Source organism: Triturus cristatus, chromosome 5_2 (genome assembly GCF_964204655.1).
Source record: "Triturus cristatus chromosome 5_2, aTriCri1.1, whole genome shotgun sequence".
Lineage (NCBI taxonomy): Eukaryota > Metazoa > Chordata > Amphibia > Caudata > Salamandridae > Triturus > Triturus cristatus.
In genome coordinates, this window is record NC_140588.1 from 413,846,971 (window position 1) to 413,871,261 (window position 24,291).

A 24,291-nucleotide genomic window follows, 5' to 3' on the forward strand; every position below is an offset into this window, starting at 1 on the left:
CACTTAAGGAAGTGGAGCTAGAGAAAACTGATGCTGTCCCCGTTCTAGCTGGTCTCTCTGATTGTAGAGTAGTCTGGACCAATTGATCATATTTTCTGGCATATGTAAAGACTCTTCCTTCTTTAATCTATCTCATCCCTTTTGAGTTGTCTAGCTTTTCTGTTCTTAATCTCATTCTGATGTTTGAGTAGAATTTCATTTAAAGTGACGTAATTCTTTTCAGTTGCCTCTGGAATATTAAGATCTTTAATTTCTTGTTCCAGAGTTGAAATCTCTATCTGGAGTCTAGTCCCTTTACGTTCCGCACTCTCTACCAATATATTCATCAGTGTGTTTGAATTGATCGTTAAGAGATTCTTCCCATTTGGCTAGGAGATCCTCGTCCAGATCGTCGTACGTTGGAAAGATCTGAGATCTAAGGCCTCTGGGTACTCTATTTAGTCTTAGATATTGCTTGAGAGTAGCTCCATCCCACCATCTAGAATTTTCTTGATTCTTAAGTCTCAAGTGTTATAAACTTGTCCCTCAGTCCCTCTCCTCGTAAGGGGTTTCCACTAGTAGAGGCAATACTTGTAGGTACACCCCTGGCCAAATTCTCAAAAAGCTCATCTGCAACTTTGTCTCTGTCCATCACTGCTAAAGTCAATGCTCGAATTGTGCAATAAAGTTATACCATTTCGGCTGCCTACCCTGATACCATGTGTTTGAGCTGTGTCTGAAAGGTTTTTAGTGACTCGGGAAATAAAGGCGCACTGCTACATCTACGGTTTGTGTATACTGATTGTGAGTGTACGGTGCTACCAGGTAAGGGGATAATTCCCTAAAACCCCTAAAAGTATGTACTGTCAAACCCTACACCTAGTCAATGCAATGTAAGTCCCGGGCACACATGAACAAGCTGTCAATCAAATGATAGCTTTAAAGTTCCAAAAAGTCTCAATGTTCAATCTCCAGTGTATTCATTCTGGTTTTATTATTCAATGGAACACACAAAAACCAGCCGACACATGTTTCGTCGCCAATGGGAGATATCCCGCGACTTCCTCTGGGCTGGAAAGATACAAATAATACTATCGATGTATGAAGACAGTAACGACTTGTGTATTCGTGATATGTTAAGTGTCTCGAAATTAGTGACTTACACCTTAAAGTGGAAACCCTAATTCAACATTCAGCCAAAAGCAACAACATATCACCAATGGTGACTTGTATTTACATGAAAGAAAACCTATTTTAATAAAAGACACAAAAAATCGTGACAGCCTGGTGAAAAATGTGACAATGTGAACTAAGTATGAGAGGAACTCTGTAATTATCACAATGTGAGAATACAAAAGGAATACGTAAACTGGAAAGCTACGCATACAGAAAGTTACGTGGAAAAGCTTCCAGGTGGGCAAGACGGAAGAACACTGAAATATAAAAGAAATGAAAACATCATGTGACTAACAGAGAGACTGGCCGAATCTATTGAAGCCTCAGGAAAAACAGAGGTACACACTGTGTTAAGGATTGTAGCAAGGTACCTGGGTCACAAAGTTTCAGGATCTGGTACTGTAAGAGCTGACCTGTGGATCTCTAAATTAAGGTAAGTGGTAACTCAAACGGCAACCAGGAAAAGTGGTTCATAGTCATTTTTATTTGGACAATTAAAACCATTAGTGGCATCTGCCCACATGGTAGTTCAACTGTGTCTCTAATTCGACACAAAGAACATAGGTTAGCCACTGGGGAAAAGGCGATAAAATCAATGTAGTGTATGTGCTGGAAAGAAGAGTTCAAAATCAGTGCAAATATGTTAACGTCCAATCATTGGTTATTGCTTTAAATCATCTTTATAGAATAGTTTGCAAGCCTCCTCGTTGACCTTGAGAAACCTGAGTAAATATAGAGGTATATTGAGTAAAATATGAGGTGTATTGTATTGTAATTGCATTTATATAGCGCTTAGTACCCCTAACAAGGCGTTGAATCGCTTTTTCGTCGAGTAGCAGGCTACTCCGGAACCCAAGAAGGATTAGTGTTGAATTAGTATAGTGAAATATAAAAGTAATTTGAGTGGTGGATATTAATCAGTTATTTGGATTGAGAAGGACAGCGGAGGGAAAAAGGTTTGTATTTATATAGCACTTGTTACCCCTGTTGGTGTGTTGAAGTGCTTTTCTGGAGAGTAGCACGCTACTCCAGAACCCATTAAAGGATTAGTGTTGAATTAGTATAGTGAAATATGAAAGTAATTTGAGCGGTGGATGATAGGTTAGTCGGTTATTTGGATTGTGAAGGGTAACAGGGATAGAAGTGGGACAGAGATATATATATATATATATATATATATATATATATATATATATATATATATATATATATATATATATATATATATATATATATATATATATATATATATATATATATATATATATATATATATATATATATATATATATATATATATATATATATATATATATATATATATATATATATATATATATATCGATCTGGTTACCCCTAATGGGGTGTAGAAGCGTTTTTTCGGCGAGTAGCACGCTACTCGTAAACCATAAAGGAAAGGATTAGTGGTGAATTAGTATAGTGACATATGAAAATTGATAAGTGGACATGTTAGTCTGTTATTTTGATTGAAAAGGAAAGTGGAAGGATTCAGATGTTTTCTTGGGCGGTCATAGGAGGAGTAGAGGCTTGGAATGAGAAGAAAGGGATGTGGAGGGGAAGAGTCAGAGGTAAGAGTTTAGAAAGGCTTGTTTTGAAAGATCAGTATAGTAAAAAAGGTGTCAGATGCTGCAAGGGGGGTATAGTAGGGGAGAGTCTATGAAGGGCTATTTTGGGGGTCATAGTAGTGGTATGGGGTTTTAGATGAGAGAGTGGATGTAGAGGATATATTGATAGAGGTATAGGGTGAGAAACAGGGTAGTGCATTGGATATGCTGAATTAGAAGAAAGTATTAAATATATAGATCCATAAGTACATGGAAGTTTATAGATGCATCAAGGAAGTAGGTTGATGTAGATTAAAGATATTGATGGAGGTATAGGGCGAGATATAGGGTAGTGCATTGAATATGCTTTTTTTTTTTTTTTAGTAAAGTAATAAATACATAGATCCAAGTACATGAAAAGTATATAGATGCATGAAGGAAGTATAATTAGATTAAAGATGCATTCAATAAACTCTGGTTTTCAAGTGTTGTACTTAAAAATGTATTTATTCATTTGTTTGTTTTTAAAACATAACTATTCGTCAGGTTTATACAAAGCAATACACATATATAGGTACCTATCTATAGTACAAATAAATGCTTATATACAGAGGGATATGCCGTATGTTTCTGTTTGTATATGGTGTTTGTGGGGAAGAGCCAATTCTTGAGTAGTTTTCTGAAGATAAGATGGTTGTCGGATCTTATGTTTGGGGTAAGGAGTTCCATATTTTGGCTGCTTGAACAGAGAAGGATGTGCCGCCCATGTTTTTTTTTTTTTCTTGTATCTGGGGATTTTGAGGCAAGGTGCCAATATAGAGCGGAGGTTCCTATGATGAATGTGTGTGGTGATTTTATTCCTGATGAAGAGCGGTCCCATTCCATGTACTGCTTTGTGGGTGATTCAAAGCAGCTTGAACTTGGATCTTCTGGCAACCGGTAACCAATGCAGGGCTTTCAAGGCAGGGGAGATGTGGTCTCGCAGTTTGATAGGCAAGAGTAGTCTGGCAGCTGAGTTCTGAATCCATTGTAGTCTTTTCATAGTCGTTAAAGGTGATCCATGGTAGAGGCTATTGGCGTAATCGAGTTTGGACAGAACAAGGGAGATGGTAGCTTGGACCTTGTGTTGAAATCCCAAATGGGGGAAGATTTGTCGCAGAGGTTTTAAAGTAACAAAGCTTGATCTTGCTAGTTTGTCCACTAGGGCATTCATCCACAGCTTGGAGTCCCTGGTCATTCCGAGGTTTCTTACTTACTTCGATACTTTAGGCGGTGATCCCAGTTCATCATGCCAGGTGGCAAGCGGGTCATAATGTTTCCAATCACCACACGTCCGTATTTCCGTTTTGGAAGCATTCAACTTGAGATGGCTCCGTGTCATCCATTGATCCACGGCTCTGAGAAAACTGAAAATTAGCGAGTTTCCGATGTCTTTCGGACATTGCAGTTGAAGGAGTATTTGCGTGTCATCTGCATAGTTATAGCACGTGAGGTGAAATTGATTGATCAGTACCGGTAACAACTTCATGTGGATGTTGAAAAGCATGGGTGAGATGATAGAGCCTTGAGGGACCCCAGCTTTTTGTGGAGTATGGTTTGGACGAGAAAGGTGAGGTATGGATGACATCGGTTCTGTTGCGAAGGTAGAACGTGATCCAGTCTAAAGCAGACCCTCTTCGTAGAGTCTTTTTACCAGAGTGTCATGGTCCACCATGTCAAAAGCAGCCGAGAGGTCCAAGAGGAGTAGCGTAGCAACCCCGTTGAGGTCAACTGTGTTCTTTCCTTCAATAACTTAACGTAGCTATGTAATGTAATACTATCATGTACATTGTTTACAATTTATCTGCACATTTTTGGGGAAAATAAATAGGGCAGTCACTTTCCACTGCATCTTCCTGCAACGTGCCCTTCAGTCTCGTAAGCGGCTGCCCAAATCTTCTGATTAACCGCCAGAGTCACTGGGAGGCTCGCACGTGGCACATAGTGCAACACCTAGGCCCTTCCCAAATTAACTACTGTGGCAGCCCACTGCCAATTCAGCGCTGTACCTGCAGCCTGTTTGCCTGCACGACTTTGACTGTTTGTGAAGCCCGGATCTGCTTGTCCCCCTTCTGACGAACTAGAGGAGGCGAGGCGGGACTGCAATGACACAGATGACATGCGACTCACTTGGAGGACGCCTGGGGGGGCAAAGACTCATCGCATCCCTCACTGGCAAGGGGGGTGGTTGAAAAATGTGCTGTACAGTCTGGCAGTGCACGCTGATCTGAAGGCTTCACCATAGCAAAACACATGGGTAAAATGGACAATAGACAGACCAAGCTTCAATATGGCGCCTGCAAACCAGCTCAGGTGCAGGGTGGTGGTGGTGCAGACCGGACAAGCCCTTAAGACCCCCCTTACTGTAGAACAAACCAATGACAGGAATGAGAAGTCGCTCCTCCTCGCGTTGTGACACAGCCTCACCTCTATAGAATCCAAAATGGTTACCGTGTGCTCTCGGATGGATTCCATTCCCCAAAAGCTAGAAAAACAGGATGGCCGCATAATGGAGGCCGAACATAGGATCTCTGTGATCGAAGACTCCTAAATATGGAAAAAAGTTTCACCTTGCATCCTGATTGAAACTGCCTTCCGAATGTACAGACTTACTACTGAATGGTGGCAGGATTCTCATCTTTTGGGCCTCCCAGCCGCAACTCCAAGAGTTGCAGCACATTGGAAAGCATGTTATTGATTTGGGTTTGAAGGCCATGATCTGGCATCCTGCCATATTGTTGGTAATGTATACGTGGAGCAACCATGTTTTTTCCTTGGATGAATGCCTCCAAAGATGATTTGGAGGCATTAAACTGAGGTGAGAGGATGGAACAGAAACCTCCTTAAATCCCCGCCCCCTATGTTTTTAGAGGACTGCACAATTGAGACACATTGTTGCTTCGAATCAGGTTGAACTGAAATGGGTTGTGAATTATTTTCTTTTTTTCAGTACATATTTTTTGCCCATTGAGCTTGTTCCTACCATCTCTCTCCCTCACCCATCTTTCATTCAGTTTGTTTGGATGAAGACTGCATTGGACAAGTAAGACATGATTATGGGGACGATGAAGGAAAGAAAATGGTTATTGAAAATGCTTATTTAACTTGGAGGCACTACTAAATACAATTCAAAATTACCTTGCATGATTGTAGATTTGTGCATTTTGTGAAGTATTACTACACGCGGTAAATAGAAATACCACAGGGTGCTGTGTTGCTACACAATTCCTTGTGCTGCTGCTTGGAATAAGAAATAGCATATAGAATTTGTGTCTGGCGCACCAATTTTTGTATGTTTACCGCTGTTCAGTTTGTTCACATTTCACCAGGTTTTTTTGTGACTAAATGTTAATGGGGAAACCTACCCAATGTGTGAGTTTTCCCATGCAACTTTTAATCGCAATTGAGGGAAAAATCCAGTTTTGTCACAATCCGAATTTAAATCAACCAGACAGTAACATGCAATAACACTCAGCTGGGACATTGTTGTTTAGGCCGAAGCCTACCAGACAGCGCAGCTGTCTGGTTTGCTAAAGACATCTTGGGGACATTCAGAAAGCTGACCTAGGAATGCCTTCTGTCTGTTGCTTACCACTGGCGTTGTGGTTTGTATCACAACATTTCTGGCTTTTTATTTCATGGCTTTATTTACTTTAGGCTCTTCAGCTTGAGGTTCTCCCTCCGGTTGCCCAAACCTTGCTTATCATATTCTTCCACAAACTAGCTTTCTGTGAACAGGCATTACATCTTGTTCTTATATTGTCATATTTGCTGCGCTCTTCCGAAGTAGCTTGGTGTTTACTTTTCTTTTTCTGACCTCAAAGTGAGAGAATTTATGTGACAATCCTGTAAAAGGAGAGGGTGTAAGATGTTTTGTTTTGGCATACAACAACAAGTATGAACTATGCTGATGTTTCAGAATATATCAGAATTAGTACAAATGAAACATATATTTTTTTTGTAATTCAGAAGTGTGGTGAAACTAATATTTGAATATGATCAAAACAGATCAATACACTAGGTAATGACCTTCGCACACATCCTTTGTGTGCTGTAAAACCGTATTCTGGTGCAACTGTAATGGTCATTTCAATTGAAAATTGTTGTCTGTAAAGCAGTGCACTACCACACAATGCTTACTTCGCAAAACGCCACGCCACTCTATTCTACACCACTCCACTCTATGACATGCCACTCCACTCTAAACCCTTCCGCTCTAAGACACTCTACGTCACACCACGCCACTTGACTACATGCCACTCCAATCCACACCACTCACTCTACGACACATGCCACTCCACTGTATGCCCCTCCACTCACCCTACTCCACTCTACTCACTCCAGTCTACTCCACTCCAGTCTATCCCACTGCACTCCAATATACCCCAATCTACCCCACCTCGCTACAATCTACTCCAATCTACCCCACTCCACCTAGTCTACTCCACCCCACTTTGCCCCACTAGTCCATTCTAATGCCATCTACCCCAATCCACTGCACTTCGATCCAGTCTTCCCCACTTCCTGTAATCTACCCCACTCCAATCTACCACATACCACACTACTCCAATCTGCGCCACTCCAATCTACCCCATTCCACTTAACCTAACCTAGTCCATCCCACTCTACTTCAGTCTACCTCACCTCACCTACCCCAATCACTGCATCCCACTCAAATCTTTGCATAGAGGGACATTTAAGTCCATATATATAATGGGAAATGTGAAACTACAAGTCCAGAATGCCATGTGTTTTTGTTTAAAATTCCAGCTCAGGATGTGGCATGCGACTTTGGCCAGGGAAGGACATTGTGTCACCCTTTACCATGATCGATACTTCATGATATCCAGTTTTTTAATATTGTACGAGTCTTCTCTTTACGATTTATTTCATTATGGAAAGCTTAAATCAAGATATTACCTTTCCACTTAAGTAAATTTGCTGATCTATTTATGTAGCAAAGTCAGAGAAGCACCATCAATCACAAGGTGTGTTCTGGTATAAATAATATAGCAGATATAAAAAAAAAATCACACATCATTAAGCCGCACGCGCACGTTGACAACGACCTGAAGAATATTACATTGTCGCGTAGCTACAGCCGACTGCTAAATATAGGCGTTCCCTCATCCCTTAGTTGACTGTCCTGCAATTACAATTCACTGTAATAGACCGTCATTTTATGTAATCAGGAAGTCATTTCTAAAAATGTAGCAGAATTTGGGTGTGAACAGATTCAGAATTAAGTCCCACGCCCAAAATGCAGGTGCAATAAAATAACCCCACAACGTCTCCTAATGATCGAAATTACCACAAAAATGGAGAAGCATAAAATTATTAAGACTGAGGCATGCGTTTGATCTGACGAGTAAATAATATTATGTGAACATTAAAAATGAAGCATGTATTCTAAGCCAAGTAATGGTTGTAAACACGTACAGTGCCTTGTTGCTGTGGTAAACCTTTATCCATGTGTTTTACAAATCGGGGTGCTTTCTGCCTGCACTGAGAGCTAGAAGTCTGTTATATTTGATACTCTCACGTGTGTGCTTTTGAGGCATAAATTAGAAGCATTCCCCTTTTCATTTATATTGAGGGAACTCCCTATGTAGAAAGAGGAGTACCTCCTGCCTCCCTCTGCAGCTCTCCAGAGCTCTTAAAATTAAAGCCCTGCAAAATGCAAACACTCTTGAGCGCTTTGCTCCCAGGATGTGAAAAGTATCCGCGCCAGACGATCTTGGGGTACACGTTTTCTGTGATAATTCCTACCATGACTGGTCATTTTGGGTGAAGTTTGTATGCATCTCGCTTTGCCACGTTAACGTTTTTTTTGTATTTGAGCTAGGTGTGGCATGTCTTCCCTCGTCGGAGCCTGAAGTCGGTGATTTTCTAACCTAAGATTATTGGATGTGACAAGCTTTCCAGTAATCATGATAATGGTGGGATGCTAGGTCCTGCTCTCCTAGGACTGATCATAAATACAGATTGGTAAAACCACAAAAAAGGGGCAGATGACAAACCCATTCTGTAAAATTAGAAAACCAGGACAAAAAAGAGCACAGTTAAAATGGGGGCAGCAGGAGTAAGACCGAGGGGAAGGTCCCATCTCCCCATAGACTTGAATTGTGATGGATGAGGATGAAAATAAAAGAAATAGAAACGTGACAAATTAGAAATTCTGGATGTGAAGCTCAGGAAAAATTAAAAACCTCTCAGCTGAGACTTCTGCATTTCTCTACATTGTCCATTGGGAAGCTAGTTGGGCATGGACTCCGTCATAGTCATCATGAACAATGAAGCTCATTTATATAGCAGCAGCTTTCGAAAACTGAAGTGCCTCTGGATGTTCTGAATAGAAGTTCTTTCTACCGAAACCAGTGGTTAGCATTTTTTCTACCTCCATAAGTATGAATGGTGGAATGACCCTTGTCCGCTTACGACTTTATAACCTGCAGGATCCTAGGCATGTCTCCAGTTATGCCCGCTTGCCCTGTCTAGCCTCTTTAGCACATTCTTCTCTCTCTCCCTACTATGGCGGTCTGAACACCTGTCCACGATTGTTCAAGGTAACCGGAGCTAAATTTGCAGTGAGAAGTTCTTCCAGCTACCTTACTCCTTTCCGTACCTTGAAAAACTTTAAAAGCTGGTCATTTAGGTTGGCTTAACCCCGAATATGTTTGGTTTAGCTGTGCTTTTTTGACCTCTACAGCTAGACTCTTAGCGCTGGGGCACTTCGTCTGGAGTAACAATGCACTATATAAACCTCATTATACATTTACCCATCCTCTTGAAGAAAGGATGTTGGCAAAGCACTCTGTCGCACTTATATCAGCGTAGCGCATGCTCAGAAGTACACCTTGGGCCATATTACAAATCAGGTGGTCTGCTGCTCACCTTTACCTGGGTGTGTTGTGATCTAGTCCTGGTACAGGCATGAACTCTCTCCTGCACTGAGGACAGCGCATTAGTGAAAAACAGGCTGGCTTTTTCAAGCCTCTGGTCCACTTTTCACTGAGGGGAGAGACCAAAACTCACGTTTAAAGGGGGCAGGAATCTCCCTCCTTGCAGGTGAGTGCAGGTATACGCCTGGGGGATCCCCGAGATCACCTGCCACCCCCACTACACAAGGGATGTCCGGGGACGGGGGTTCACAGCTAGTGTGCTTTCTGACAGGCACTTTGACTTTAAACCGGTGTTTTTGATAGACCGCAGGCGCAAAGGGTTCCCTCGTTTGCATGGGGCTATGCACCAATGAAAGTGGGAAAACCTCTCCTTTGGAGCGTGGCCCATATTGCAGAAGGGACACCGCAAGTGTTTGAGCCCCTACGGTAATACCAGTGTGTGCAGCGGGGTGCAAAATAAGTGCACATACACCTATGGTGCCATCAGTGGACATAAAGTCATTGATGGTAGGAGCTACGACAAGATAAAGCAAACTTTTTCGGTGACCATCTGAGAACCATAGGCATTTTCTATCTGTGGAAATTCGCCCTTTACTTTTTCGTTCCCCTATTATTCAGGAAAGGAAAAAAAGGAAATCAACCCATTGGGCTATGTTAAATGGGAAATCGGGTTGAATCTGACAGCCATAATTCCCTTAGGTATTTATGCTGGATTTGTTAAATAAGAATTGGGCTGAGCATGAGTGTGACTAGCATTTGATCCAGAGAATGGTGTGTAGTGCATTCCTTGCCCAAATTCAACCAGGTGGACAGTGACCCGGAGCTGTATTATGCAAAGTGACCGGGATGCAGTAGGTATGTTTTTTTTAAATAGTTTTATTAAGTTTCCATTGCAACAAAAACATACAGAAATAAAAAGAAAATAAGATACAAAATCAATAGGATATACACGTGGAAGCAATATCATTAAGAAGTGGAAGGGCCAGCAGCACCGTAGTCTTCACCTCCAAGAGGGAAGAATATAGGCCCAGTATGGAATCCCGCCCCACCGCAAACCAATACACCATTCACCACCACAGTCCCCCAGGCGCCCATCCATTCCCAGAAGTACAGCAGAAGACCAGACACACTGTACTGATGCAGTAGGTGGGTTCCTCTCGTTTTTAGTGTGCTCTTTGTTAGTGCAGAAGTGGCCACAAAGCTTGCACAGCCCCATATGTAGGTAAATAAAAATATTTCTAAAGCGCACATATCCCAAGGCATCTTAGCACTAAAAAGCAATGCTTCCACTAGTTGGGAAAAAGAGTTACATGGACTTGGGGGTAAAGAGCCAAGTTTTGAGCGATAAAAAGAGAGCCTATTCGGTTGAGACCTGAGGGAGGAAGGCAGGGTATTATAAAGTTTGCCCGCCAAGTGGCAGGGGCTTCTGCCACACTATGTAGCCTTCCTCACCCTGAGAATAATCTGTAATATGGATGTGCTGGTGCAATCCTTTGGGAGCATTCCCTCATTTGAATTAGGATGTGGGGCCCAATGCAAATGGAGGGATCCCTTACATCTGTGCTACATTATAGATGTAGACTGCGAGGAAAAATAGCTGTCAGAAGGCCCACGGACTCTGCACCACCTGGATGTGGTGGACAGTTATTGGGTGTCCTTTGTGAGAGGCACCTGACATGCAACACCCCCACCACTGTCAATCGCAGGTGGGTGCAGCCACTCACAGCACCCACCTGCAGGGGATCCTTGCCCCATTAAACTTGAGGCCATGCTTGCCACGTCAATGAAAAGCAGACAGTCGGCTTGAAGGAACACTGTACCAGTCTGCACCCAGTTAAATGTGCGACACAATGGGAGTGGAACAATGCACCCTATTTCTAACATGACCCTAGAGGTGGGATTAGGTTGCGGAGAAGAACTCTGTCCAAATGGCCAGAAACTATAGGTTCTTCTCTCTCCAAGGATAACATGGAATGTATGTGGCTTAGCACAGAATGCATATACCACAAGCATACTCACAATTGGAGCAAGCTGCCCAAAGGTAAGTTAGGGTAAGTTAGGGTCAAAGACGAGGTGTTCTGTGACTGGAATATAGCAGCCATTTGAGAGTATTACCCCAGCTGTTCAAACCCCACACAACGAAAAGGGTTCAAGAGCATAACAACAATCCGTTGGTTTAAAGCACCAAACAACTGTGGTGGTTACCAGGCTAGCCATCTCACCCTTTTTTGACAGGTCAAGCAAAAATGAAATATGAGGTTAATCGCTGCATTTTAATCATGGGGATGTAAGTTAGTTCAATCCATGTGTGACCTAAATGGTTTCTTATATTGGTCACGATAAATTGTAATCATATGTTTCATAGTCTGTGTCTATTTCGTTTTGGGCTTCTATATGACATTCTGAACATCCAACTTGTGATGGCTGTAATGAAGCATGTTTCGAAACGATATACTGTAACTGGCACTCTGGTGGTTGATAATACTCAAACCGCCCTTCACCGCTTGTAGTAGATCAAAAAATATTGAAATACTCATATACATGCTGGTTCCTGGTGCACTCCAAAGGGTGTCGGATAAGCCAGGTGTCACAGATTTCTATTTCAGCAAAATGAGTTCATGAGTCGAGAAACCAGCAAAACCCCTGTAGGGTGTTTGACCCAATTCTCAGTGTGATCTCTTGGGATACTTCATAGTGAAAAATGCTACGAAGATGCCTATCATGGAGGCCACCAAATAGTTTTGGGAGAGCTCTACCAAGGCAGTCTTCCTTGTGCTGCGCTAAAGATGAAAGCTGTGCGTTCTGTTTTTGGTATTTGCATATTTTGTTACATCCACTGTTGTTGTTCCATAGCTCTCTTGGGCTTGTTCAGTAGTTTAGGTTTGACCTTGGATGCACGGTTGGAAGAGTTCTTGAAAGAGACCAGTTCCTTATGAAAACAGTCATCGAAGTGTGTGAAACTTAACAGAAATGTGATATTGCAGGTAAACAGATCGATGGTTCTCGGGTCCATCTCAGTGTCTTCCTGAAAGATTGGTGTAATGCATGGATGCAACGTCTCATGTGTGTGGAGAGTAGGTGAGGTGGGGTGGGTTCTGAGGGGTTCTATGGCCTTCTAATAATAGTCGTCCAGTAGTTAAACCTGAGACCTAAATATCTACCATTTGTTATTTCTTACATATAAGGTAATGGGCTATGAAAGATTGTGGATTGTAAAATCCAGAAATACAGCTACTTCAAATGTGATTGTAACTTCTGCCTCCTAGGAGGTGTTATCTGGTAAACATAGTCTCCCAAAATACTGTGATGGGGACATCTGCAGAAATGGTGAAGACCGCACGGATCAGGGTTAAAGCAGAAACTGTGAAAGTTGGATGTATATTTCCTGACAACCATGATTGGAGAAACAACTGGTCCAGCAGCCACAGTTGGGCGGATTGCCTGGCCGTTCCACTCATTTGCATATATAAATGAAGAATGGTTTTACTATTATAGCTCACAAGATGTGCCCACCATTTCTTTGTGCTGGCCCACTACAAAATAGTAGTCTTTTTTTTGTTTTAGAAAATTAAGACTGTAGCCATCTCAGTTCAGTTAGTAAGGCAGTCAGTAGACATGGGGCTTGAACTGTGAACCGTGCCCTTGTAGAATGAGAAATCACCAGGAGGCTCAAATTTAAGGAAAGTAGATTCCTCATTGGAATGTAAGGATTTCCTGGGTTCTTGGCTATGGAGACATTGAAATATGCGAGTGATGCAATCTTCAAGCTGAATCTATCTCTTGAGTGATCTGTGACAAAGTGAGTTCTGGTTATAGCTCTTGAGCCCCAAATCCATCTTTCCTGCAGCATTGGGAACTGCCTGAAGGCATTGTAGAACATGCTGGTGATCCAGATTCAGGGTGTGCAATGCACATTGTATAACTAACTCCGCAATATCTGGCTGCAGTAGTTAGTCTGTGAAAAATGACAATGGACTTCTTGCTCCTGATCCGGAGGGTCACCGCTCAGTATAGATACTCTGGGCTACGCATTTCAACTCTTTACTGAAAGTACAAGGATTAAAAAGTGTTCATTAGAGCTGAAGCCTGAATGTTAAAAAACAGTGAACAAAGACAGCCGGCTGAATATATTCATCAATGGTGGCTTGATCTACCACTGCCAAGGTCGGACTGGGGAACCAAAAGTAGCCCTGGAAAAAATTTCCAAAAATACTCAAAACAGCCCTGATCCCTTCGTCTTCTGCCTTGGAGCAAAGGTCACAAAAAATTCAAAGACAGCTTGGAGACAGACCATTTAAATGAGAATCAGAGCAATGGGAGAGCCCTCTCTTACGGACTCTCTTTTACTATAAAGAGTGCCTCCTCCCTGCCCTAACCTGCTTCCTGGTGTTGGAAGCATGTCATGGAAACGTGCTGCCATTAACTAAAAGAGGTGTAAAAGAAAAACAAAAGCTCAAAGAATGCACTCTAGATCTAGGCACTAAACTAAATGTTTGATTCTCTATGGCCTTAGTTACAGAGCATGCTAAAAGTTCAGCCTGGGTCACCTTGACAATTCTGGGGAAAATGCAATGGTTGACGAAGTTTACAAAAAAGAATGCATAGAGTAATGCCCCTGGAAGCGAATAAAGTGTCCCATAGAATATCTAAAGGTACTCTCAAATCTGTAGAGTACTATGCTCCTGAACTCTCCAAGGTCGTCTCGAGGGTCAAAAACTCAGACTATCTTGCACTTTCTGATGGAACAGACAGTCCCTTTCAATTCTCTCGCCGATTTTCCTCTTCAGAAGGGTAGGATGTTGTCCAGGTTTCTGTCCCAGTAAACCTATATTACAATGTGACTATTTGGAGCTTTTCTAAACTGCCTGCCCGAAAGAAGACAGGAGTCCATCTCAACTGGAGTTAGCAATAAAAGTGTGCACAGAAGGGAAAGTGTTCTTCAATGCACTGCAACTCAGAAATGCAGGATGAAATGAAACGGCTAACTGCACAACGTATATAGTGAATACAAGAAGAAATTCATAAGCGTAGTTAATGGTGCTGAATTAGCAATTACATGTCTCTGACTGTAAAAAAAAAAACTTGGTGGGGATCTTGAAATTACACTGATTATTGTTGCTTTTTTAGGATAAAGTGTCGGAGTTTTGCACAAGAAATGCACTTTTCATGAACAGAATTTTCACACTTATGCATGTATGAAACATGACCGCTATGTGACAATTGCGTGTCAGGAAAGCATGCAGATCACTAAAGCAAATGATGAGCAGGAAGATCCTAGGACTGCCTTTAGTCACTTAAGCAAGGCACAGTACTGAGTAACTGGCATACGTGTAACTAAAGCTCATAATCCAGAAACCAGATAGTATTGAAGAAATTAAAAAAGAGGGCAGGCCAGATAGACTTTGGTGTCCTTGTTTCCTGTTAGTTTCTATACATTCTGTGTTCTGAAGACAGCACATCATGTTATGACTTCAAAATATTGTATTGATGTATATAGATATTTTCAGTACTATGCATGAAGTAATAAAAATATAATGACCTAGAATAATATATATATTTTTTAAAGTAAGGACCTATAATATTCAAAGTATTTACATGGTAATATGTTTACAGGAATGTGCAATCCAAAGAACTACAGCGACACTCCCCCGACATCCAAGAGCACAGTGGAGGATCTCCACGACCCGGTCCCTTCCCTGTTCCGGGCACTCACAGAAGGAGAAAGACATCTGAACTGGAACATTGTTTCATTCCCTGTGGCCGAAGAGTTGTCCCATCATGAAAATTTGGTATCTTTTTTGGAAACCGTGAATGAACCTCCGCATCAAAATGTATCGGTTCCAAAGAACAACGGCCATGTGTCACGCAGCAATGATAAAGGTAACTGGGACAGTGTGAAGTTTGAGTATGGACAGATGATTAGTTAGGGTGTTTGTGGCATGTTTTAGTAAAGCATTGCTTATTATTTGAAATGCTAAAATCTGCCTTGCTGTTAGATGGGGGCCATGGAGTTTACAATATCTAAGAACTTATAACAGGGTAAAAGGATGACGCCCCAATGATGTTTGGAAGAATGTTAGGCCTTGTTGCCTGCTGTTCACATGTAAGCCGAGTTGGTAGATTTCTTTTCATTCATCTTATGAAATCATATTTGACTTTGACAACCCAAGAAAAAAACCAAATCATTCACCTAATGTGCAGTATTTATGTAGGGTTCTTAAGCATTAGGAGTTGTTAGCCTTTTGTGGTGAACTACGTTTTTTTTTTTTTTTTTGTTAATTAGCATTTTTATAACCTAACAAATGATGACCCATATGGGCATATTTTGTTAGAGAAAGTAAGGTTGACAAGGTTTGGCCACCAACCTCCATGACCAATTACCACAACACCTCATACTACATACCTTTCTAGAAATCAATATAATTTGCCTTCAAAAGTATAGCAGGGTTATGAGAATATGCCTGCCTTGTTCCATCGTCCAGCCACCTTAACACCTCTTGCGTAACTTCTTTCTAAGAACTTACTGCTGCGGCTGTAAGAATACATCCACCTCCTTTCACGACCAACTCCAGAATGACTGGGTAGCTCTTTTAAAGCCAGCCTCCATCTTGACTTCCTCTGCTTTAGGTAATGTGGGAAACCTGACCAACATGCATTGAGGCAATTATTATTATTTTTTTTTTTTGTGAAACCTTTATTACAAAATACAATAGATATACAAGTATGGGCCTACAACCTTCAGGCCGGCAGATAGCAAACAGTGAGGTCATAAAACACAGTTATAAAAAACAAGCGGCAAGTGGTAAGGGTCCCATAAATCAAAGGAAGCGTTTGCGGCCACACTGCCCAAACCTCCCAAATGGCGGTTCCATTTTAAATGAAAAACTACAAACAAACCCACAAGGCGGCAAAAGTCTAAGCAACATTATGTGCTCCCCTCGGGAGGACCCTACCGACCTACAGGAATAGGCGGGGGGACGGGCAGGGCCAGAAACAAAGTGGACACGATGACACAGAATCAAGGGAACGAGCAGACTAGGGAGACTGGGCCGCCGCCAAGTCAGGCGTCAGTGGCGGGGTACAAATCCCGCCATGATAGGTGTTCCAGGGGCCCCACACTTTCACCCATTTCCCAGGCTTACCTCTCGCCACATACACTACCTTTTCCCGAAACATACACCAATCCATGTTGTCCTTCCATACCGAAACCGTTGGTGACCTCTGGGAGCCCCACAATTGTGCTATGTCACGCTTGGCCACCATATATCCCAGTGTCACCCAACACGTTTGTGTCACCGTGTAGTCAGTCGGCTCCCACACATTTAACACACATCTCCTAGCCTCGGGGAATAGCGTCACATGCGTGACCGCTTGCAACACCGCATGTACACCACGCCAGAATCGAGCCACCTCCGGACATTCCCACAAAATATGGAAGAAGGTCCCTAACAGACCACACCCACGCTTACACATCCCATCCACGGCATATCCCATACGCATCAGACCCGGTCCCGTAACGTAGACCCTGTGGAGTATTTTGAGCTGGACGAAACTAAGGCGGGCCGGTATGGCCACCACTTTCGGGGAGGCCACCGCAGATACCCAGTCCTCGTCGTCCAGCTCCAATCCGTCGGCAACCCATGCCTCACGAAGGCCAGCCAGCAGTCCCGACCGATCGTTGATGAGCTTTTTATAAATCAGTGAGATAGTGCCATCCGGTACATGCCCGTCTAGCACTCTATCTTCCAAGGGGGAGCACTCCGGGATGGACGCAACATCCGGGAATACGGAGCACAGCGCGTGACGAACCTGTATATACCGGAAGTACTCCCTGTCCTGCAACTGGAATTCCGTTTGCAGCACATCAAACGTTTTAAATCCCCCCCTCGTCCAAAGATCGCCCACCCTGCTGATGCCAATCGTGTCCCACTTCTCAAAGCCTTTCGTAGTCCACAAGCAACCCAGTCGCTCAGATGCATACAATGGCGTCGCCCGGGTCAACCGATCTTTCCACCCCATCGCCGAGTTTGCCGCGTGCCACACCCGTACCGCGACCCGTGTAGGACCCGTCAAACGTGCGTCGAGCGATCTAGAGTAGAGCGCACGATTGTAGTCGCCACCCGGCAACAACAATTTGTCCATTTCAAAAGCCGGGTTAAGGGCGGGCCCATAAAGCCCGTGGTTTATCGCAGCCAGCTGGGAGGCCCAGTAATATCGTTTGATGTCGGGGAGGGCGACCCCCCCCCCCCGTCATACCACGGGAGCGTCAGCTTCGCGAGGGCGATACGCGGCCTCCCATCCCAAAACAGTTGGCGCTGCAGACCCTCCACCTCCCGAAAGTAGCGAGCCGGAACGACGTCCATCGTGTTTTGTAAAGCGTATAAGAACCGTGGCAACGACATCATCTTAAACAGCGCCGCCCGGCCGAGCGGCGAGAGCGGCAAGCGCCTCCAACGCGCCACATCCTCCTTCAGACGCTGGAGGGGGGGGGGGAGTAGGTTCTGTTTATATCGGGCCGTAGGGTCCAGGGTGATAAAGATACCCAGATACTTAAATCCCTGTGGAGCAACCTGGATAGGACAACCCCGCGGAAGGATAGGAGCCTCCCCTGAGAGGACATATACACAGGATTTAGCCCAGTTGATGACTAGGCCGGAGTTACGGCCAAATGAACACAGTACATCCACTAACACAATCAACGATTCACGCGGGGAAGCAAGATACAAAAGAATATCGTCTGCGTAAAGGGAGACGCGATCCTCATACTCAGGAGTCCATCGGAGACCATGAATCAAAGGGTGCCACCGCAGCCACTCCGCCAGGGGCTCCAAGGCGAGCGCAAAGAGGAGCGGCGACAGCGGGCAACCCTGCCGCGTGCCCCTGCCCAATTCAAAAGGAGCCGATACTCTACCATTCACCACCACCTGCGCCAGCGGTCTGGAATACAACAATTTCACCAAGCCAATGAATCCCGGGCCCCCGAACTTCGCCAGCGTCGCCCAGATATACGGCCACTCGAGCGTGTCGAACGCCATAGTGGCGTCCAAGGACGCCAAAATGGCTGGCTCACGTATGAACGGGACCCTCGAGAGCACCCCATGCAGACGCCGCAAGTTAAGCGCGGTGTTGCGATGAGGGATAAAGCCGGACTGGTCCTGATGGATCAGATCGCACACCACGCTGACCAGCCGATTAGCCAGCACCTTGGCCAGAATTTTCGGCTCCGCATTCAACAGCGAAATGGGCCTGTAAGACGTGACCCGATCCCGCGGCCTCCCCTCCTTGTGAATAACCACAATAGTGGCTAGACGCTGGTCCAGCGGGAGGGAACCCGCCGAACGGGCCGCGAGGAACATATCACGGAGATGCGGAGCCAGTGTATCCGGCCGCAATTTGTACAATTCGATGGGAAGGCCATTAGGACCCATGGCCTTGCCAGAGGCGACTGAACGTATGGCGAGGGCAATCTCCTCAGATGTCGGAGCCGCGTCCATCAACAATTTATCCCCCTCCGAAAGGGAAGGCAACGCAATATCTTTAAGCAGGTCGTGGGAATCCTCTTCCGAGCGGGAAGATACCGGGGAATACACCCCGCGGAAATACTCTGCGAAACAATCAACAATTTCCTCCGGCTCAGTGACACACACACCATCCAGTCTCTCAACCGACGGGACAACTCGACTCGCTCTCTCCTTTTTATCCAGCCACGCAATCAGTTTTCCAGCCTTATCACCCACATCATACAGTCGCCCCTGTTGCTCCCTACTCAGGCCCCTGGCCGCCTCGGTGACTAGAGCCTTGTAGTCCGCTTGTTTGAGTCTGAGAGCATGCAGTTTGTCGTCTGTGACACCACAGTCCAGATCACCCTCCAACTCAATTATCTCAGATTCGATACGGGTCACCTCCTCCCGCTCGCGCCTCTTGGAATGGTAAATGAGGGACAGGGCCTCCCCCCGGATTACCGTCTTGAACGCCTCCCACAGAGAAACAGCAGACGACACAGATCCCACATTGTCTCCAAAATATTGCTCAAGGGATTTAATCAAATCTGTGCGAATTGTGGGGTTACGCAGGTACCAGGGGTTGATCGGGACCACCCTCCCCTCCCCCCTCGGGACAATATCGAAGTGTAACAAGAGCGGGGAGTGGTCTGAAATACCCCGAGCAAGATGTCGCACCTCTCCGACCCTCCCCGCCTGTGCCGCTGGCATCAGAACATAATCAAGCCTCGAAAGACTACCATGAGCCCCGGAATGAAAGGTGTATTGTACCTGTGCAGGGTGTTTCAGCCGCCAACAATCCACCAGTCCCAGGGTATCCAAGAGGCCAGAAAACCAAGTTTGGGCGCGGGGCAGATCCCTGGGTGGGTGACGATCCTCAGTTCCGGAAATTACAGCGTTAAAATCCCCCCCAACCACTAGAGTCCCCTCCGGCAGCCCAAGAAGAAGGCGCCCCAAATCAGCAAAAGTAGTAGCCTGCAACCCCGGCGGGACATAAACAGAAACCAAAACAATCACTTTACCCTCCCATCTACCCACCAGAGCCGTATACCGTCCCCTATCGTCATGGAGCACCTCATCAACCTCCAACGGGAGCGAGGTTTTAACCATAATGCCCACACCCCTCGAACCAGAGGTGAAGCCCGAATGAGCTACAAGGCGATAGCCCCGCCTGTTCATGGCACGGAAGGAATTACCAATAAGGTGTGTTTCCTGCAGGAATACAATATCAGGTGAAATCCGTTTTAAAAACTGCAGGACCACCCCCCGTTTTATCCTGTCCCCCAGTCCATTGACATTCCAGGAGAGAAGTCTCAATCCCCCTACCCCCCATCACAGCCAAAACCGATCAGTCTCCCCCCAGAGAGCACTTTAGATATAGCACAAAAATACTTCTGCCTTGTGGTACAAACAAATAATACCCAACCCCAACCCAACATCCCAAACAAAACTCCCCCCTCCCTGCACCCCTGCATGAGCCCAAACAGCCCCCCCAACTTGCAGTGTGCCTGTCGCCCCTGCATGAACTAAACTACAAAGACCCCCTAGAGGAGGAAAGAGAACCCCCTCGAGACACACCACAACCTCCAATGGAGGGGGAACAAGACACGACAGTCAAGAAACCCTGAGCATGGCCGAAAAGTGGCATCATCAGGAATTAGCCCCAGTGTCAATACCTCAGACCCGGTCCGGTGGGCACTCTCCTCCCGCTGCCCCCATCCCCTCCCGATCATGTCCCCTAGGCAAAGTGTCCAACCAGTTCCCGGCCGTCTCTGGGCGGTCAACGAAGTGAGTGCGACCTTCAGACTCCACACGCAGCCTGGCCGGGAAAAGCATGGCGTATTTCAAGTTCATATCTCGAAGCCGCCGCTTGACGCCCATGAAACCCAGTCTCTGCTTCTGGACCGCCTGTGTGAAATCAGGATAAAAGTTCACCTCCATGTTCTCCAGCTTAAGCGGCCCCCGTTGAGCCAATTTTTAACAGGTACCCTTTGAAGGGCTGGTTGGGAATCCAACCTTTAAACAAAAGACAAAGGTCAATCACCAACATTCCTTTCAATCTGAGTTTCTCTTTTCCCGAACACCACTTTGGATCCACTTTGGATTTTCTCCTGAGACTTTGCCCTTGACTGAGTACAATAGTGTTACAATACTGTGAGGATGAGGTGTGTTAATGGTGGGGCAACTCAAGGGTCCATCAAACATTCATAGTGGCAGTCATAATATCTATCTGATGCCATGTCAGAGTTTGTCACTGCAAGGTGTTTCAGCGTAGTGGGTTGTTTCTTGACCGGCTGAGTAGTCCTGGGATTTTCCGTTGCACACCAAGGTACTCCTGTGATATTATTTTTTACATAACATGTTCACATCTCTTCCAGCCTACACTGTTCTATAACTTTATTACCCGCTGTCACAGGGCGGTATGTTTGATATGTTTTCTTTAGACATTCTTCTTGCAGCTTTCTGAATTTTCTGCTTTTCTTCAGTCTTACTTTTTCGGACCTTAAGTAATTCTTTTTTTGTTTATTTTACTTAATGGCAGTTTATTTATATATATATATATATATATATATATATATATATGTTTTTAGAGAGATATATATATATATAATATATTCACTTAAAAAACCATAGGTTTCACACATGTTATAGTTAGGTGGACATTTTACTCGTAAAAAACCAATGAAATTCCCCCGTTATAGTTAGTTCAGATAACTATAACTCGCGCGCCCGCAATCCACTGCTGATGACGTCACATATTACATTTCTCATGACATGGTCAGTGACATCACTCATGACATCATCCTTGTGATAGAGTGGCGGTCGCGCGAGTTATAGTTATCTGAACTAACTATAACGGGGGAATTTCATTGGTTTTTTACGAGTGAAATGTCCACCTAACTATAACGTGTGTGAAACCTATGGTTTTTTAAGTGAATTTGTAAGTTTTTTTAAATGCTAAGTTATGTATGTATTATTTATTTTATTTTTTTTTTAAGGTTTTTCACCGTGCACGGTGCGGGCACCCCGATTTAAAAAAAAAAAAAAAAAAAAAATGTTTTTTCACCCTTCGGGGTCCTTTATGGACCCCCTGACAAAGGCTAAGGGGTCAGGAACTCTCTACCCTGCCCCCTTTTCACGTTCGCCACCTCTCTTTTTTACTCTCGCACCCAAAACAAACAAAATGGCGGCCGACACTTCCTGATTTCGACCGATTCGAACGTTGACTGACATGTAACCACCAATCAGAATTATGCACGCGCATGTTAGGGTGCGCGCACGGTGCGCGCCTATAGATATATATATGTACTTTTAACTGCAATTTTCTCAGGAAATACTGAACAGTTTGACTCCATACATGCAAAAGGCACATGCCTGACCTGAGGACTACCTCTCTGCCAAATTTCAAGTCATTCTGTTCAGCCGTTCGGGCTGTACCTTCGACTAAAGGTCCTATGGGAAAATGCATGGGGAAAATGTGTTTTGGGACCCCCCTTTTTTCTCGGCCCCCGCTTGACACATCACCCCAAGACTTTCAGGTTAGGAGCTGAGCGGAGCGCCCCATTCGTTTTGAAAATTTCGTGAGGATTCGTCAACCGGCGCCAAAGTTATTCAAAATAGAATTTTCAGATTTCCTATGGAAACACGGTCCTAACTATAACTATCTACTGGCGACCGCCAGTAGATTATATATATATATATATATTTTTTTTTTATATTTCTCTTCAGTGTTGCAGTTTAAAAAATATCTTTTTTTAACTTTTTAGACTGCAAGTCTAGATAGGTCCTAATAGGTTTCAGGGGGACATGGTTACTGCCTATTCTGTCCGGTGTTAGACTAAGACACTTGTCAAAGACTGTGAGTTATGTATTATCTTGAAGCCCAGATCCTTGAGATATGTCAATAAGCACCTAACGTGTACTCTGAATTCAATGGAGTGATGATTTCTTCTATTCCACACCATACAGACCATTGGCTACACACAATATATCATGCTGAACAATCGTAGAAATGTGGAAAGTATGATGGGAACCTAGAGAAAACATTGATTAGCATTGTGATTCCCATTAGCAGTACATACTCACTTGCTAAACACCACGTGTACCCTAAAAGCGCATTTACATAAACAAGTCATAATAAATAATACCTTGGTGTAAGAAATCTTTGTTTCTTGAAGACAAAACTCAAATGTTTAAGGAATGTAATACATGTTAAGGTCTTTACCTACTAAGGCCAAATGTTCAATTAAAGGCCAAAGTTTTTTTTCCAACACAACTTGATTTCCAGAATACTTCCCTAAATTAAAAATGCTTTTCAACAAACTTAAGAGAAAGTAATTGTTCTCCCAACGCTAATAACAAAGCAAGGGTCCTGGCAACATCAACGTTGTAGCATGATTGCCTACCAAGAACACCATGAGACATGAGGAAAGTTATACCCCATAATCGAAGATGGCCGACACAATCCCCAAATACTGTGAGAGTTCAATGATTACTAGGAAAAGTAGTTTTGTTGTCTGGTGTCATTGCATAGTGCATTCCCCACACACCTAAAACGTTTGGCCATGGTGCACCGACACTTTCTGAACACTGCACGCTTGTCCCCCCCCCCCCCCACCCCATGAAACAAATTCAGTGTGGGCAAGTTTGGAATATGAAGTCCCTGCACTCGCCTAGTTTCTATCATTACGCCACCAAGGTCAATTTAATTAAGTATTCAACGCCTCCTTTCTCTCCTGAAGAATTCAGCTACTAACAGTTTGTTTTCTTCTGAAGTGTACACCTTTACGTTCTCTTCTCCTTCTATAACCATTGTGCCAGGAATAAGACAGTCTGTATGTAAAATCTAGGTAGGGAATTCTTCTCCTTCAGTCATGCATGGCAAACTAGTTCTCCAGAAACATGCAATAGTACAATAGGAGACCATACAAAATTGTTAATTTCTTTCTGTTTTGTCAACCTCTCCACAGAACTGCTTATTACTCCCCTTGTAAAGGTACTACGGCATATCAACTACCAAAGAAGCAATGGCGTTTTGCCACAGAACAGATGCATTAAATGTTTTCCTTACGATAACTGCCTACATTACATCTGCAAGGAAGCACACATGAATATCCCCATAACACTGAA

At 44.0% G+C, this 24,291-nt stretch overlaps 1 protein-coding gene across 2 annotated transcripts in view; it reads left to right on the top strand.

Moving 5' to 3' along the window:
- Nucleotides 1–24,291, top strand: part of TWSG1 (twisted gastrulation BMP signaling modulator 1) — a 133,818-nt gene that overhangs the window by 92,134 nt on the left and 17,393 nt on the right. For both annotated transcript variants that reach the window (XM_085607329.1, XM_085607328.1), the window contains exon 4: nucleotides 15,275–15,541. In XM_085607329.1, the coding sequence (XP_085463455.1) occupies nucleotides 15,275–15,541 (267 nt within the window). The remainder of the gene's footprint in view (nucleotides 1–15,274; nucleotides 15,542–24,291) is intronic.